This window comes from Cervus elaphus, chromosome 9 (genome assembly GCF_910594005.1).
Source record: "Cervus elaphus chromosome 9, mCerEla1.1, whole genome shotgun sequence".
Lineage (NCBI taxonomy): Eukaryota > Metazoa > Chordata > Mammalia > Artiodactyla > Cervidae > Cervus > Cervus elaphus.
Genome location: NC_057823.1, coordinates 62,647,810 through 62,660,317, shown reverse-complemented (window position 1 = coordinate 62,660,317; position 12,508 = coordinate 62,647,810). Strand labels below are relative to the sequence as shown.

The following is a 12,508-nucleotide window of genomic DNA, read 5'->3' as shown; positions in this document are numbered from 1 at the left end:
GTGACCTCTGATCTCTGAGGTCACTCCAAAGCTTATAGTGCAAAAGCTCTTCACTCCTGCTATACAAGAGCCCCAAACTGTAAAAAGCCTCTTAAGTTTACATATCTAAGACTCAGTGATTTGGGGTCATTTATCCAAAACCAGGGTATAATGTGAGTATAATATTTAGGCCCAGATACTATTAGATGCTTTCTGCAGTTGTGAAAAAAAAATTTTTTTTACATTTTTCAGGAAATCAGTGGCTCACAAACCTGGCTGAGCATCAGAATCAGGGGATGGGGAAGGGGAGGGAGCTTTTTTAATATGACAGATTCCTGAACTGGCATCTCCAAGGGCGGGGCTGGGCAATCTATATTTTGAATCAGCTCTCCCGTGGAATTTGGGTACATCTGGGTTACACTGAGGGAAGGTGTGAGGGTTCCACTGAAGCCCAAGATCCTAGTGACCCCTGTCCAGGCCCTCCCGAGGTGATTGTCTTCCTGTGTTTTGTTTTCTATCTTGCTGAAAAGAACTGAGAGTTCCTAGAACCAAGATGGTGATGATGATGATAGTCATAATTGCGGCTCACATAGTACATGAAGAGGGCTGGTTTTGTTAGTTCTAGCGTGATTACAAGAGCTGTGCCTTTCCCCCCAAGTCTGGAAAGCTCCGCGACCACATCCCTTGGCGACCAGTACCATCCCTACAATTCCAAGATTCTACAGTTTTAATATTCTTCAAGTTTCCATAATTCTATACGTTGAGAATCGAGGTGCTAATGAGGTGCCCATAAGGCGTATCTGACTACTTGTGTTTCATGTGGTCTGCATGATGTTTTAAATTTGAAAGCAATAATTAAAACTGAGGCATTTGACAGAAATCCAGATGTCTCGATTCTCTTGAAAAATGAGGTGTGTAACATGAGTCCCACTTACATAGCAAATGCCAGGGAAGCTGCGGACAGGGCACCTCCTTAGAAGGGACCTGATGCACTATTCACCACTGTCTCCACCACTCCCCATTGTCCGCCTCACCCAGACACAGAGGGTCCGTAGCCATCTAGCATCTCGTACCCAGTTCGACGCCTTGTTTGTGTACTCCCCCGGCCTCTGTAGGGATCTGGGTTGAGACTGGTCTAAGCTCACCTGACACTACATTCACCTGTATGTCTGAGATACCATGATTCTCTAATTCCATTCCCCTGCGTTTGAAGAATTCACCTTGTCTTGAAGTCCACTGTATCTCCGCTGGGGTTTGATCTGCAAACTGTGCCCTGACTCCCAGGTAGCTGAGCCCTGTCACGGAGACCCGCTCCTCTGGGAGTGAGGCAGGCAGAGGTGCTCTGCTGAGGCGGCTGCTGAGAAGTGGGGAAGGGGAGGAAGTGAGAGGGAGGCCCCCAGGTGCAACTCCTCCGCCCCCTCCCGTCCCCGCCTACAGTGTGGTCCCGGAACAGCAAGCCTGTGCACACCACCATCCTGAACCCCCACATCCACCTGATGGGTGACGAGTCGGCCTGCATCGCCTACATCCGCATCACGCAGTACCTGGACGCCGGCGGCATCCCCCGCACGGCCCAGTCGGAAGAGACCCGTGTCTGGCACCGCCGGGATGGCAAATGGCAGATCGTCCACTTCCACAGATCCGGGGCGCCTTCTGTCCTGCCGCAGTAAGAGCCCCTCCTTCCAATAATCTAAAAGGACGGGGTGGTGTCGGTCTAGAGGTGGTACACGGAGGTGGTGGGGAGCCCGGCTGCTGGTCGGGCCCTGAGGCGGGGGTGGGGAGACCACTGGGAGGAGACCAGGCCTGTGGGTCCCAGGGGGTGGGGGGAGGAGCCGCGGGTGGGACCCGACCCACAGCAGGCAACTTGAACCCCATCCAAGGAGGTGGGCATGGTGCCCTGAGAAGCACCCACGTTACCCACCACGTCAACCGTGTCTTGCAGCTGAAGGACCAGGCTGGAGGCGCTGTTTCGCAGAGATCCACTCTTTGTCCGTGGAATGTGGCTGCTGGTTCTCCCACTTGGATTTTGCTGGAATTCCCCCAATCACATCATCCCACCACCACCGCTATCGCCGTCACCTTCATACCTGCGTCAAGAAAACCTGTCCGTTCGCAAAAGCCATCACAACTTCAGAGCAAATGGCCACATCTCCCCATCTCCACCTGTCACTCTTGCTCTCTGTCCCCTGCTGGGGTGGGGCTTCCTCAGGCCCAGGTGCCCTGGGTGCTGGCCCCAAGGACCCCTCTCCCAGCTGTCATTGGCCTGGTCTTGCCTTGGCCGGAGGCCACGGTCCCAGCTGTGTGTTCACCCAGGGCCTGAGGAGGAGGGGCAGAGCCAGGAGGAATGTGGCACCTGCCAGAACCCCCTCCCTGATCTCCCCTCTTCTGGGGTCCTCGGGAAGGGCAGAACACCCAGCCCCCCACACCAACCTCCCCCGTGGGAGAGGGCAAAAGCGGAGCAAGATGTCAGGAGCCTCCTGCCTCAAACTGCCTTCCTAACTCTTCTCCCATCCTGTCCTGCCCTCTTGTTCTCCAGCCGACCCTCCTCCCTCAGTGTGGGGGGCTCGATCCTCTCAGGGTGCCCCCACTTCTTCCTTTCTTCCTTCTGCTGATGTTTACTTCCAACACTAGCTGCCCATTCCACCCATCCATCAGGCCTGGAGAATTCCAGCTTCATCATCCGAAGGAGAGAATCTGATTGCTTTTTGAAGGCAAAAGAAAACCTTTAGGTATCACTTCTACTTGGACCGCATGCCTTTTTATAGCCAAACTTCTGTGTGTTTCGTAAATGGATTTCGCGTTAATGGATATTTATGTAATAACTAGACCTCTCAAATTATTGTGAGAAGGTTTGGGTTGGGAAGGGAGGTGGGAAGAGGGGTGAGGGGTAGGTTTTTTTTTTTTTTTTCCTGTTCTAGGTCTTTTTTTTTTTTGTCATCTCTGAGGTGGACTTTGTCACTTGTGGGTTATCTGGGGCTGAGGTAGACTCAGCCTGACGGGGAAGGATCTCTGACATTTCAGTCCTCAGGTTCCCTTGGGGACTGGAGAAGCATCAGATGTTAGTACTGATGAAGAAATAGCAAATCCGGGCAGAGAGAGTGGGGGAGGTTGTCAGGGTGGCAGTATCTGGACTTTATCTTGCTTGCCTCCCAAACTGAGGTCCTTTCTACCATGCTGCCCAGGATTCCATTACATCTGTGCACCACCCTCAGCGCCCCCCCCCCATCCATCCATCTCTGGGGGGTTCACAAGCATGTGTCTTCATGCGGGTCCAAAAAGAACACTGGGAGTTCTCCTCTTCACCCCTCCTCCTGCGGCTGTGGTTTGCATCTCTCTTTTCCTTTCTCTTTCCCTCTTCCCTTGGGATTAACTCTGATGTGGAATGCCTTGGCACATCCACCTGGATCTACTGTCTGCACTGTTTTCTTTGCATGACTTTATATGCAGTAAGTATGTTGAAACAAAAAAAAAAAAGAAGAAGAAGAAGAAATAACACTCAGCAAAACCAATCTACATGTTTTGGACAAAAAAAGAAATAGAGGTTGTATTCTCAGTGTCCGACTCGGAATTATGTTGCTGCCTCTCTGTGCTTTTGGCCTCTGTGTGGCCGTGTTTTGCCAGCATGAGATACTGTCCCCTCTGGAGGATTTTAGGGGAGGAAGAGCCACATCTCCAAAGATTTGAAGGAATCTCTGATCCCTCCAAACCTCTGGGGTATCCTGGGTGTTGAGTGGAGCAGGACTGATGGGATGTGACCCAGTACTTCCTGAGTTTTCTGATCATGAGCTGTCTGCTGGGCCCATTCTCTTGCACTCTTGCCCCCGGGACAGGTGAGGCAGGCTGGGCAGGGGCCGCAGGCCAGGAGAGAGTCGACTCAGCCCTCCTGGTCTCCAAACTGGTTGATCACTGGCCTCGCTCCTTGGCAGAGATCCTGCTGCCGAGGCCCAGGGCAGGCACTTGGTCTGTCCCAGGTCCAGAGGGCTTCCCAGTAAGGCCCAGTGATCCCAGCGTCCCAGCAGCAAAACTGCCTGCCTCCCTTGTGAGCTGCCAGCTCCCACAGCTGTCCCCAAGCCAAAGGTGAGGGATTGCTGCCATTACCAAGGCAAAGTCTGGTCCTTTCTTCAGCCTCAGTTTCCCCCTCCATTAAAAGGGTTAAATATTGCTGCCCAGCCTATGTTACAGGGCTGACGGGGGATCGGACAGAACACTGGGGTGGAGACTGAACACTGAATACATCCATGAGAATCGACAGGGTGAGTCACTGGCTGGATCCCTGTCCTTTCCTGGGCCGGCCAGTCCCCCTGCTCTCCCCCGGCTGCCCCTCAGCTCCCTCTTTGTGCCTGTCCTCTGCTAATCAGCGGAGGACTGCGGGGGAAAGAGCCACGTTTGGGGGTTCCTAGGATTTCCTTCCCAGCTCTGACCAGACTTGCTGTGTGGCCTTGGGAAAGTCCTTTCCCGGCTCACCCCTCGTTTCCCCACCAGAGGGAGCTGAGCTGGAGGACACCCGCATCCTGCCTTTTGTCTGCTGACGCGCCCCCTGTCCACTCTGCCCCTCTCTGGATGCCAGAGAAGTGGAGGCTGGTCCCTACCCCAAGTTGAGATGGCTCTACTGCAAAGGCCACGCCTGTGGGTGTGCAGCCAGCTGGTGTGGACCGCAGGGCACGGCGTGATCCTGAGACAGCAGGCAGGGAGACTGGCAGACAAAGTGGCCCAGAGCCCAATACCACCAGACAGTCAAACATCCTGTAGATGCAAAAAAAATCCAGACCTAAGACAAGTCCTAGGCTCCAGCATGCAAACACATTCACGGGAAAGCATTCTCCCGTGTGTGCGCCCAGCAAGTGCTGATCCTGACCCCTGGCCTCCTGTCTCCCTTCAAGGGGAGACCCTTTAGGGGATGTATTTGCCAGACCCCCCGTGCTGGTATTTTTGTTACTATTTGTTTGGGGGTTTGTTTCAGTTCTTTCTTTTTTAAAATATGTGGCTGTGAACTTGAATGACCACTGCTCAAACTTTCTGCTATTGTGGGGTTGGGGGGAAGAAGGGGTGTCTGTTTTATTCTTGGTGTTTTAGTGCAATAAATAGCTACCAACTTCTGTGCACTTGCTGTCTCTCTGTCTTGGTCAAGCAGAGCACTGGGGGCGTATGTCCATTTCCTGTTCTAGTTCCTCTCGGTTGCAAAATAAAGGCCCAGGTCTTTATTCTGATTGGTCTAACTTGGTCACAAGCTCAAGGTTGAGCCAATCACTATGGGATTATGCCTGGACCTGTGTGTCCTAGCCTTAGAGCCAGGGATGGGGCTGGGGTGCCCTTAACAAGAGCAATGAGTTGCCACCAATGGCCAATAGAAAGTCTCCCTTAGGGACCTGGGGCAAGGCTCTTCTCCTCCAGGCCTTGGTTTCCTTGTACAGTGAAGAAGCTGTTCCAGAAGTCCCTTCCTACCCAATATTTTTCCTCTGCCCAACCTCACAGACAAGGCCCCAGGCCCCAGAGGCCTTGAGACGGGGAGGGAGGGGTAGGGTCTCTTTACCCACAGACTATATGTGAACCTAGAGTCTAGGGGCTGTCTAGTCTAGAACCTAGAGGCCTTGGGGCTGGAGAAAGGAGTGGAGGAAAAGCTCCATTGGGGGAAGGGAGGCCACTACCACATTAGAGGCTAGTTGGTTCCCCGACCTCAAGTTGGTCAGGCTGACCCAGGGTGGTGATACAGAGGTTTTGGCCCCCTCAGGCCATGACAGGGTGACCAACCATTCATTGCTGACATGAATTTTCAGTACAAAACCCAACAGTCTCATGCAAAATAGATGAGTTGCTCACTGTAAGTCATGCCCCCACCTAAGAGATGTAACTTGAAAAAAAAAAAGCACAATGTGAGAGTTGCAAGGTAAGGTTTATTTGGCAGCAAAATGAAGACTATCCAAGGAGACAACATTTCAGATAGCTCTGAGAAACTGCTCCAAAGTAGTAGAGGGGGAAATCAGTATTTACATGATTCTGGTGAAGGGGGGGAGTACATGCAATCAAGCATGTATTTTTTGCAGAAGGTTTCTGCTAGTCATGAGGAGCAGTTGTCATCATGAAGGATTTTGGTGCTTTTCTAGACAAGGGGAGATACAAGAATCGGGCTCATAAAATCAGCACCTAAAAATATCTCACAATCTGAAGACCTGTTTTGCCAGTTTTTCCCAGAGCACAGAATTCCTAATTTCTGCTCTCCACCCTGAACTCCTTTCAAGGAGTATTAAGAATCAGCAGCTGCAGCAGCACATGATTTAATCCTTGTAGAGCTAGATCGCAAGTGTTGATGGCAAGGGCCAGTTTGTATTTGATGAAAGCCTGATTCCACAGGGCCGGGGGGCAGGGGTGGGGGGATGACTTCTAGAGCCTACGGTCCTCTTTAGACCATGCTCTGGGTACCTGGGCTTCAGAATTCCCGCACCAGCTGCTTTCTGGGTCTATCCTGGCTGCTGGCATGTGAGATGGCCAGAGGGCATTTCTACAGGGCATATGCGAGGAGCTTGGCAGTAAGGCTGAAAAGGGCAAGGAGGTGTGAAGCAGAGGGATCCAGGCCCTTCCTTTGCACTCTTGTCTTGGAGCCTGGCATGTCAGCGCCAGGACAGCTTGAACCTGAGCCCTCAGGTGCCCTGAATCTCCCTCCTGGGCTACAGGAATGACTTGAGAACTTGAGCCGCCATTGCAGATACTCGCCGGCAGGTGGCAGCACAGGAGCAGATTACAGGAGGTCCAGCGTTGTGTGTCTATGAAGCTCTGGGCGGAGAAGGCAATGGCAACCCACGCCAGTACTCCTCTTGCCTGGAAAATCCCATGGACGGAGGAGCCTGATAGGCTGCAGTCCATGGGGTCGCGAAGAGTCGGACACGACTGAGCGACTTCACTTTCACTTTCATGCATTGGAGAAGGAAATGGCAACCCACTCCAGTGTTTTTGCCTGGAGAATCCCAGGGACGGCAGAGCCTGGTGGGCTGCCGTCTATGGGGTCGCGCAGAGTCGGATACGACTGAAGCGATTTAGCAGCAGCGGCAGCAGCATGAAGCTCTGGGAGCTCCCGGTAAACCTCGAGGTATCCTTTACCTCACAGTGCCAACTCCACTTGAAGCGCTATTATTATCTACAAGAGCATGATCTTTTAGAGTTCACAGGGTGCTTTCACACCTCTTACCCTAGTTGGAACAGTCCTATTTTGAAGGTGAAGAAAATAAGACTCAGAGGCAAAGAGGCTTCTTGCAAGACAGAGAGTCAGGACAAGCGCAAGCAGAGCTCTAGGGTCTGTGTTTCCCCGTCTGTGGATAGCCAGCAAACAGTGGCTGGGATTCTCAGGAACCTCCCCCTGCTCAACCCCCCTTCTCTTTAACCGCTATCCACTCCAGCTGGTGCCTCATCTCTTAGTTGTCTACATCTGTAATCTCCACCTCCTCACTGCCCATTTACTCCAGAACTCACTGCAGAGGACTGGATTCCTTTTTATTCCTTGCTCAGTGCATAGCAACATCTCGGCTCCCTTGAGGACACAGCTGCGGTACCTTCTCCAGGAAGCCCCACCTCCTTCCCAGCATGCACTGCGTTAGGTCCCTCCACAGGCTCCACAGTCTCCTCTACCCACTCCCAGCATGCACTGCGTTAGGTCCCTCCACAGGCTCCACAGTCTCCTCTACCCACTCCCAGCGTGCACTGCGTTAGGTCCCTCCAGAGGCTCCACAGTCTCCTCTACCCACTCCCAGCGTGCACGGCATTAGGTCCACATGTAGGCTTCGCAGTCTCCTCTACCTACCTCACCAGAGCTCACTGATTTGAAGTCACCTGAGCAAGTGTCCACAAAACCATGAGCTTCTTGAAGGCAGTCAGCACCTTGTCCATTTCCGGATGCACGCAGCAGGTATCGTCATCCTTGCCGAGGGTAGACCCCTGACAAATGTGTGCTGCTAAAATTGTTCACACCTGCCCTCCTTTATATGTGCTCTCTCACGACCCTCCGTTCACCTCTCTGGGGCACTACGATTCTCTGCATTCCACAAATAAGGAAACTGTGGTGCAGAAAGTGAAGACACTGGCCCAAAATGGCCCGGGGAGAGAAGGAGGTGAGATTCAGAATCGGAACCACGCCAAACACCTGCTAGGGCGTGCAGCAGCCAGACTGGGCTCCGGGAAGGACGCAGAGATGAGCTAGCTTGTCTCCTGTCCCCAGGAATCAATGACCCCCATCCCAGAGAGTGAGAACCAGCACTCAGGGCAGACTAGGGTGACGGCTGGACCTGGTAGCAAGGTTTCAGGAGCCAAAAGAGGCAGGAGAGGGTGGCAGCGCCTCGGAGTTCTGGGAGGATCTGTATGGATGCTTAGCAAATTGAGATGTAGGGGAATCATGCAGTCAAGAGCTGGGCTGAGAGCCCTGACCGGTGGGTCGGTTAGAGGTTAGGGGAGAAGGGGGCCAGAAGTGTCAGAAGGCCGCGAGTGCCCCTGAATCTACCGTGCTGCTTGCGTGCTAAGTTGCTTCAGTCGTGTCCGACTCTTGCGACCCTGTTGACTATAGTCTGCCAGGCTCCTCTGTCCATGGGGTTCTCCAGGCAAGAATACTGGAGTGGGTTGCCATGCCCTCCTCCAGGGGAATCTTCCCCACCCAGGGATCGAACCCACATGTCTTATATCTCCTGCATTGGCAAATAAGTTCTTTACTACTAGGGCCACCTGGGAAGCCCCCTATCGTGCTGGGGGCATGCCTTTCCAGGGCATGGGTGGGTCTCCAGCAATGGAAAAGGCCTTCCCCAAACCAGGGCCATAGTAAATCTTTTAGGGAACATCCCCCAGCCGGTGCTGGGAGTGTTTGCAGAGGGCAAGGTGGGGCAGGTCCAGTCCTGTGGGAATGCCCCCCGACTATGTCCTTCCTCCTAGGATGAGCCCCACCCTACCTTCTCCACCTGGGCCTGCCAAGGTCTCCGTGGCCACTTCCCTCTGGGCAGCCGTCCCTTCCAGGGCCCTGGCCCACAGCAGGCAGGGAATGGAGTTATCTAGTAGTGGACTATAGCTTCCCTCAGGAAAAAGGGGTGGATTATCATCACTGTATGACCTTGGGTAAGTTACTTTCCCTCTCTGGACCTCAGTTTCCTCGTTATTACAACTATGGGGGTAAACCTGTGGTCCCCAAATATGAAAACTGGGCTGGCTGCTCAGAGTCACCCAAGAAGTTTGCTAAAAATACAGATATTCTAGGCTCCACCCTCAGGGATTAGGACACATTAGGACTGGGCAGGGCTCCAGACCACTGTTGTTTTCGTAAGGATTTAGTTTGGGAATTCTGTATCGAGCACCCCCCTTCCTTGGTTCCCACAGTCACACTGGGATTCAGTTATCGGCAGGCCCCACCCCAGCCTTGCTGCTTCCCCATCCTGCTCCCCTGACTCAGCTAGATCAATATTGACCATCGGCCCCTCCCCTGCCTCTGACTTCTGTCACCCCAACCCCTGAAACTCTCTGAGACCCTGACCCTGGGGCAGCAGAGTCAAGGTCAGAGCAAGGCTTTTGGCCCAGAGGACTTTATTCCTGTCCCACTCCCCGACCCCAGCCCAACACCCCCCACTCCAACTGGTTTTGCAGGACATACCAGCTCACTGAAGAAACCATCAGGGCTCCTACTCTCATGAAGTCCATCCTGCAAGTGAGGACAACCCCTGAATCTGGCTCCAAAGAGGCGGTGCTCCCCACATAGCTCTCCATGACACGGTCACTGACAAAAGGCTGAATTGAGCAGGCAAGGGCTCAGAGCTCCCTTCTGCCCACGGCTCTCCCTCCAGTCACCTTTGTGGGGCACAATGAGCTTCTTGTCCAACCCATTCATCTTATTGATGGGGTCACTGGCCTTGCCTCCAAGGAACTTGCTCACGGAGCTGGAACGTGCAAGCCCTGCGTCTCCATCTTGGCCCTTCTCTGGCTCCAGGCACAACACCCTCTCTCTGTTTATCTGGACAGCAGGCTCATGAGAACCATCCGACCTGGAGAATTTCTACATGCCATGTTTTAGGTGAAGCACTCTAATCATTTTTTAAAGCTATGCATCAAGCAGCTATATTATCTCATTTAATTTCCTGTTATTCTCCCCATCTGCGTCTGAGGACACCTGGGTTCAGAGAGGGAAAGTCAATTCAGCTGGTCACACAGTCAGTGAGCAATGGAGTCGAGATTGGACTGTGGCCAGCAGATGTCCGAGTCCTCCTGGGCTGCTACCCACTACAATACTCAAAGGGATACAATTCACAGATGTGGTGGACTTTAGTGGGAAAAGGCTTCCCTCACCCCCTGCCCACACCTCGCAAATGAAAAGTAATCCTGGATAGGGGCGCTGGGAGGAGGCCTCCATGTGGCCAGAAGGGGCCGGCTGCTGCTCTGTCCTGGGGGAGAAGGTCAGGCAGCAGGAAGTCAGGCGGACATGGAGCAGGGGTGCTGACCATAGCTCTGCAGGCGGGAGGCTACTCTGGATGCCCTTCCAGGGCAAGACCAGCGTCAGCGAGGCCTCAGGCCCCAGAGGGAGCGGTCTGGAGCTCAAGGAGCCAAACTTTCCATGAGCCATTAGCAAAAAATGAGCCTGGAGAACAGTGTCCACCGCAGACCCGGAGACTCAGCAACCCTGGGTCACGTGGAATTCAGAGGGGCTGGGACTGTCTTAACTCTTCCCTGGCTGTCCCCAGAGCCACCAAGAAACTGCTTTCAGATGGATGCTACACCCATCGTGCAAAGCTGTGAAGTGGCAGTGTGGGTCCCCCAGGCCACACAGCCAAGACAGGCAGAGCTGGAAATGACCCCACGCCTGCATGGCTGAGCAGTGCACCCATCCCTCCCATGGTACCCTGCTGCTGCCCCAAGCACTTGGGTCCAAGGAATGTGAAAAAAAATGTCTTCATAAGTCCATGAAATGGTTTGTCTCAAAAGACCATGAGTGCCCTGTGCAGACTGGGCTGGGCTGTCAGAGCTCGCTGGATGTAGGGCTGAGTCAGCCCCCATCAAGACTCCAGGAGTCCATACCTGGATGCTGAAGAGTGTATAGAGGTGGGCCCTAAAAGGATGGGCAGGATTCCAGTGGGTAGATGGAGGAGGCACTAGGTCAGGGAGCCTGGACCTACACAGGGAACCATGCAGGGATGAACTTGGCGGGGGTGGTGAAAGGGAACACAGAGGGCAGGGCCTACTGAGGATCAAACACCAAGATAATCAGTGTGACCCCAGTGTTATCTGTTGACCCTCACTTGACCTTGGGAATATGGCTGCTCTAATGTGTGGCCAGAAACCCCTCTCTCCTCTGCCCCACCCCCACCCCCATTTGCTCTCACAGATCATAGGCTGGAAGTCACTGCATTTGGTCCAGGGCCCCATCTCAGTGCCTCCCGGCATTGCCCAAGGAAACACCTTTTCTGAGGAATCCCAGAATAGGAATGGAGTGCCCCAGGCCACCTTCCACCACATCCCAGCCAGGCACATTCATTGCCTCCCAGAACCCTCCACCAGCCTCCCAAGGTCAGGGGTCCACAGACACAAAGATCAACTAAGACAGGAAGCAGAGCGCTGAGTAAGTGTGGGGTGCCCTGGGCGGGGCTGAACTCTAGGTCATTCTCACTGGGAATTCTCAGGCAAGCCCTGCCTCTCTGACTGCTAAGCCCCTAAGTCTGCCAAGCTGTTGGCCTGCATTGAAGGCCCAACAGGAGGCCTTAATTGAGCCATGCTGCTTTATATCTTTTGAATCATTTTTAAATGGGACATATTTTGTAAAACTCCAGATTTCCCTCTTCTCTTAAAAATCCAGAATATCTGGCAACCTGGGCCCATGCTTCTGAGGGGTAGCTGCTCCTTTAGAGAGACAGACCTTCTTTCCCAGATCACCACAATCTGCACCAGGCCCTCTTGTCTCTCTAACACTAAGGGTCAACTGCCATTTACTCTCCCACTCACACCTACAGCTTTGCTCGCCCAGGTTCCCTGCCCTGTAGGCACTTGGGTTTGGCACCTGCTGGGACATTCTAGGATTCCAGGCTAGGGTTCTACTCCAGACAGGGCCGATGTCTTCTCTCAAGTGAGAACTGTGCTGTCAGGGTTTCCTCCAGCTGTGGGTCCCTGATCCCCAGTCAACTCCCACTGCAATCGGGGCCTAACTGGCATCTGGTATAAGGCGGGGAGATATGAAGTCAGTATGGGGACCAGGATGGGGGCAGTGGGGACAGGGTGTGGGCAGGGAGGGAGCAGGAGTGTGGTGTGGCAGGGAAGGCTGTGGGAGCAGTGGAAATGGGAAGAGCAGGGAAGACTGGAAGACTGGGCCAGGGAGAACAGTCCAGGAACTGCAGAGGCAGGAGGAAGCAGGGCAGGTGAATGAGGTTGGAGAGGCTGAAGCTGGTGGGGGTCTGTAGAAACCTACAATCCTCCAAATGCAGACTTGGAATCTAGGAAAAGAAAAGCCTAAAATCTTAGGATCCTCCATTCCTGACTCCCAGCACCCAGGCCTACAGCTCAGTCCTAGGAGCTGAGGCTCAATCCT

At 53.5% G+C, this 12,508-nt stretch overlaps 1 protein-coding gene across 2 annotated transcripts in view; it reads left to right on the top strand.

Annotated features, from left to right (window-relative positions):
• CAMK2A (calcium/calmodulin dependent protein kinase II alpha) overlaps positions 1-5,081 on the top strand; it is a 64,259-nt gene extending 59,178 nt beyond the window's left edge. For both annotated transcript variants that reach the window (XM_043913280.1, XM_043913281.1), the window contains 2 exons: positions 1,417-1,645; positions 1,922-5,081. In XM_043913280.1, coding sequence (XP_043769215.1) covers positions 1,417-1,645; positions 1,922-1,925 — 233 coding nt within the window. In that variant the 3' untranslated portion in view covers positions 1,926-5,081. The remainder of the gene's footprint in view (positions 1-1,416; positions 1,646-1,921) is intronic.
• Positions 5,082-12,508: the final 7,427 nt, after the last annotated feature.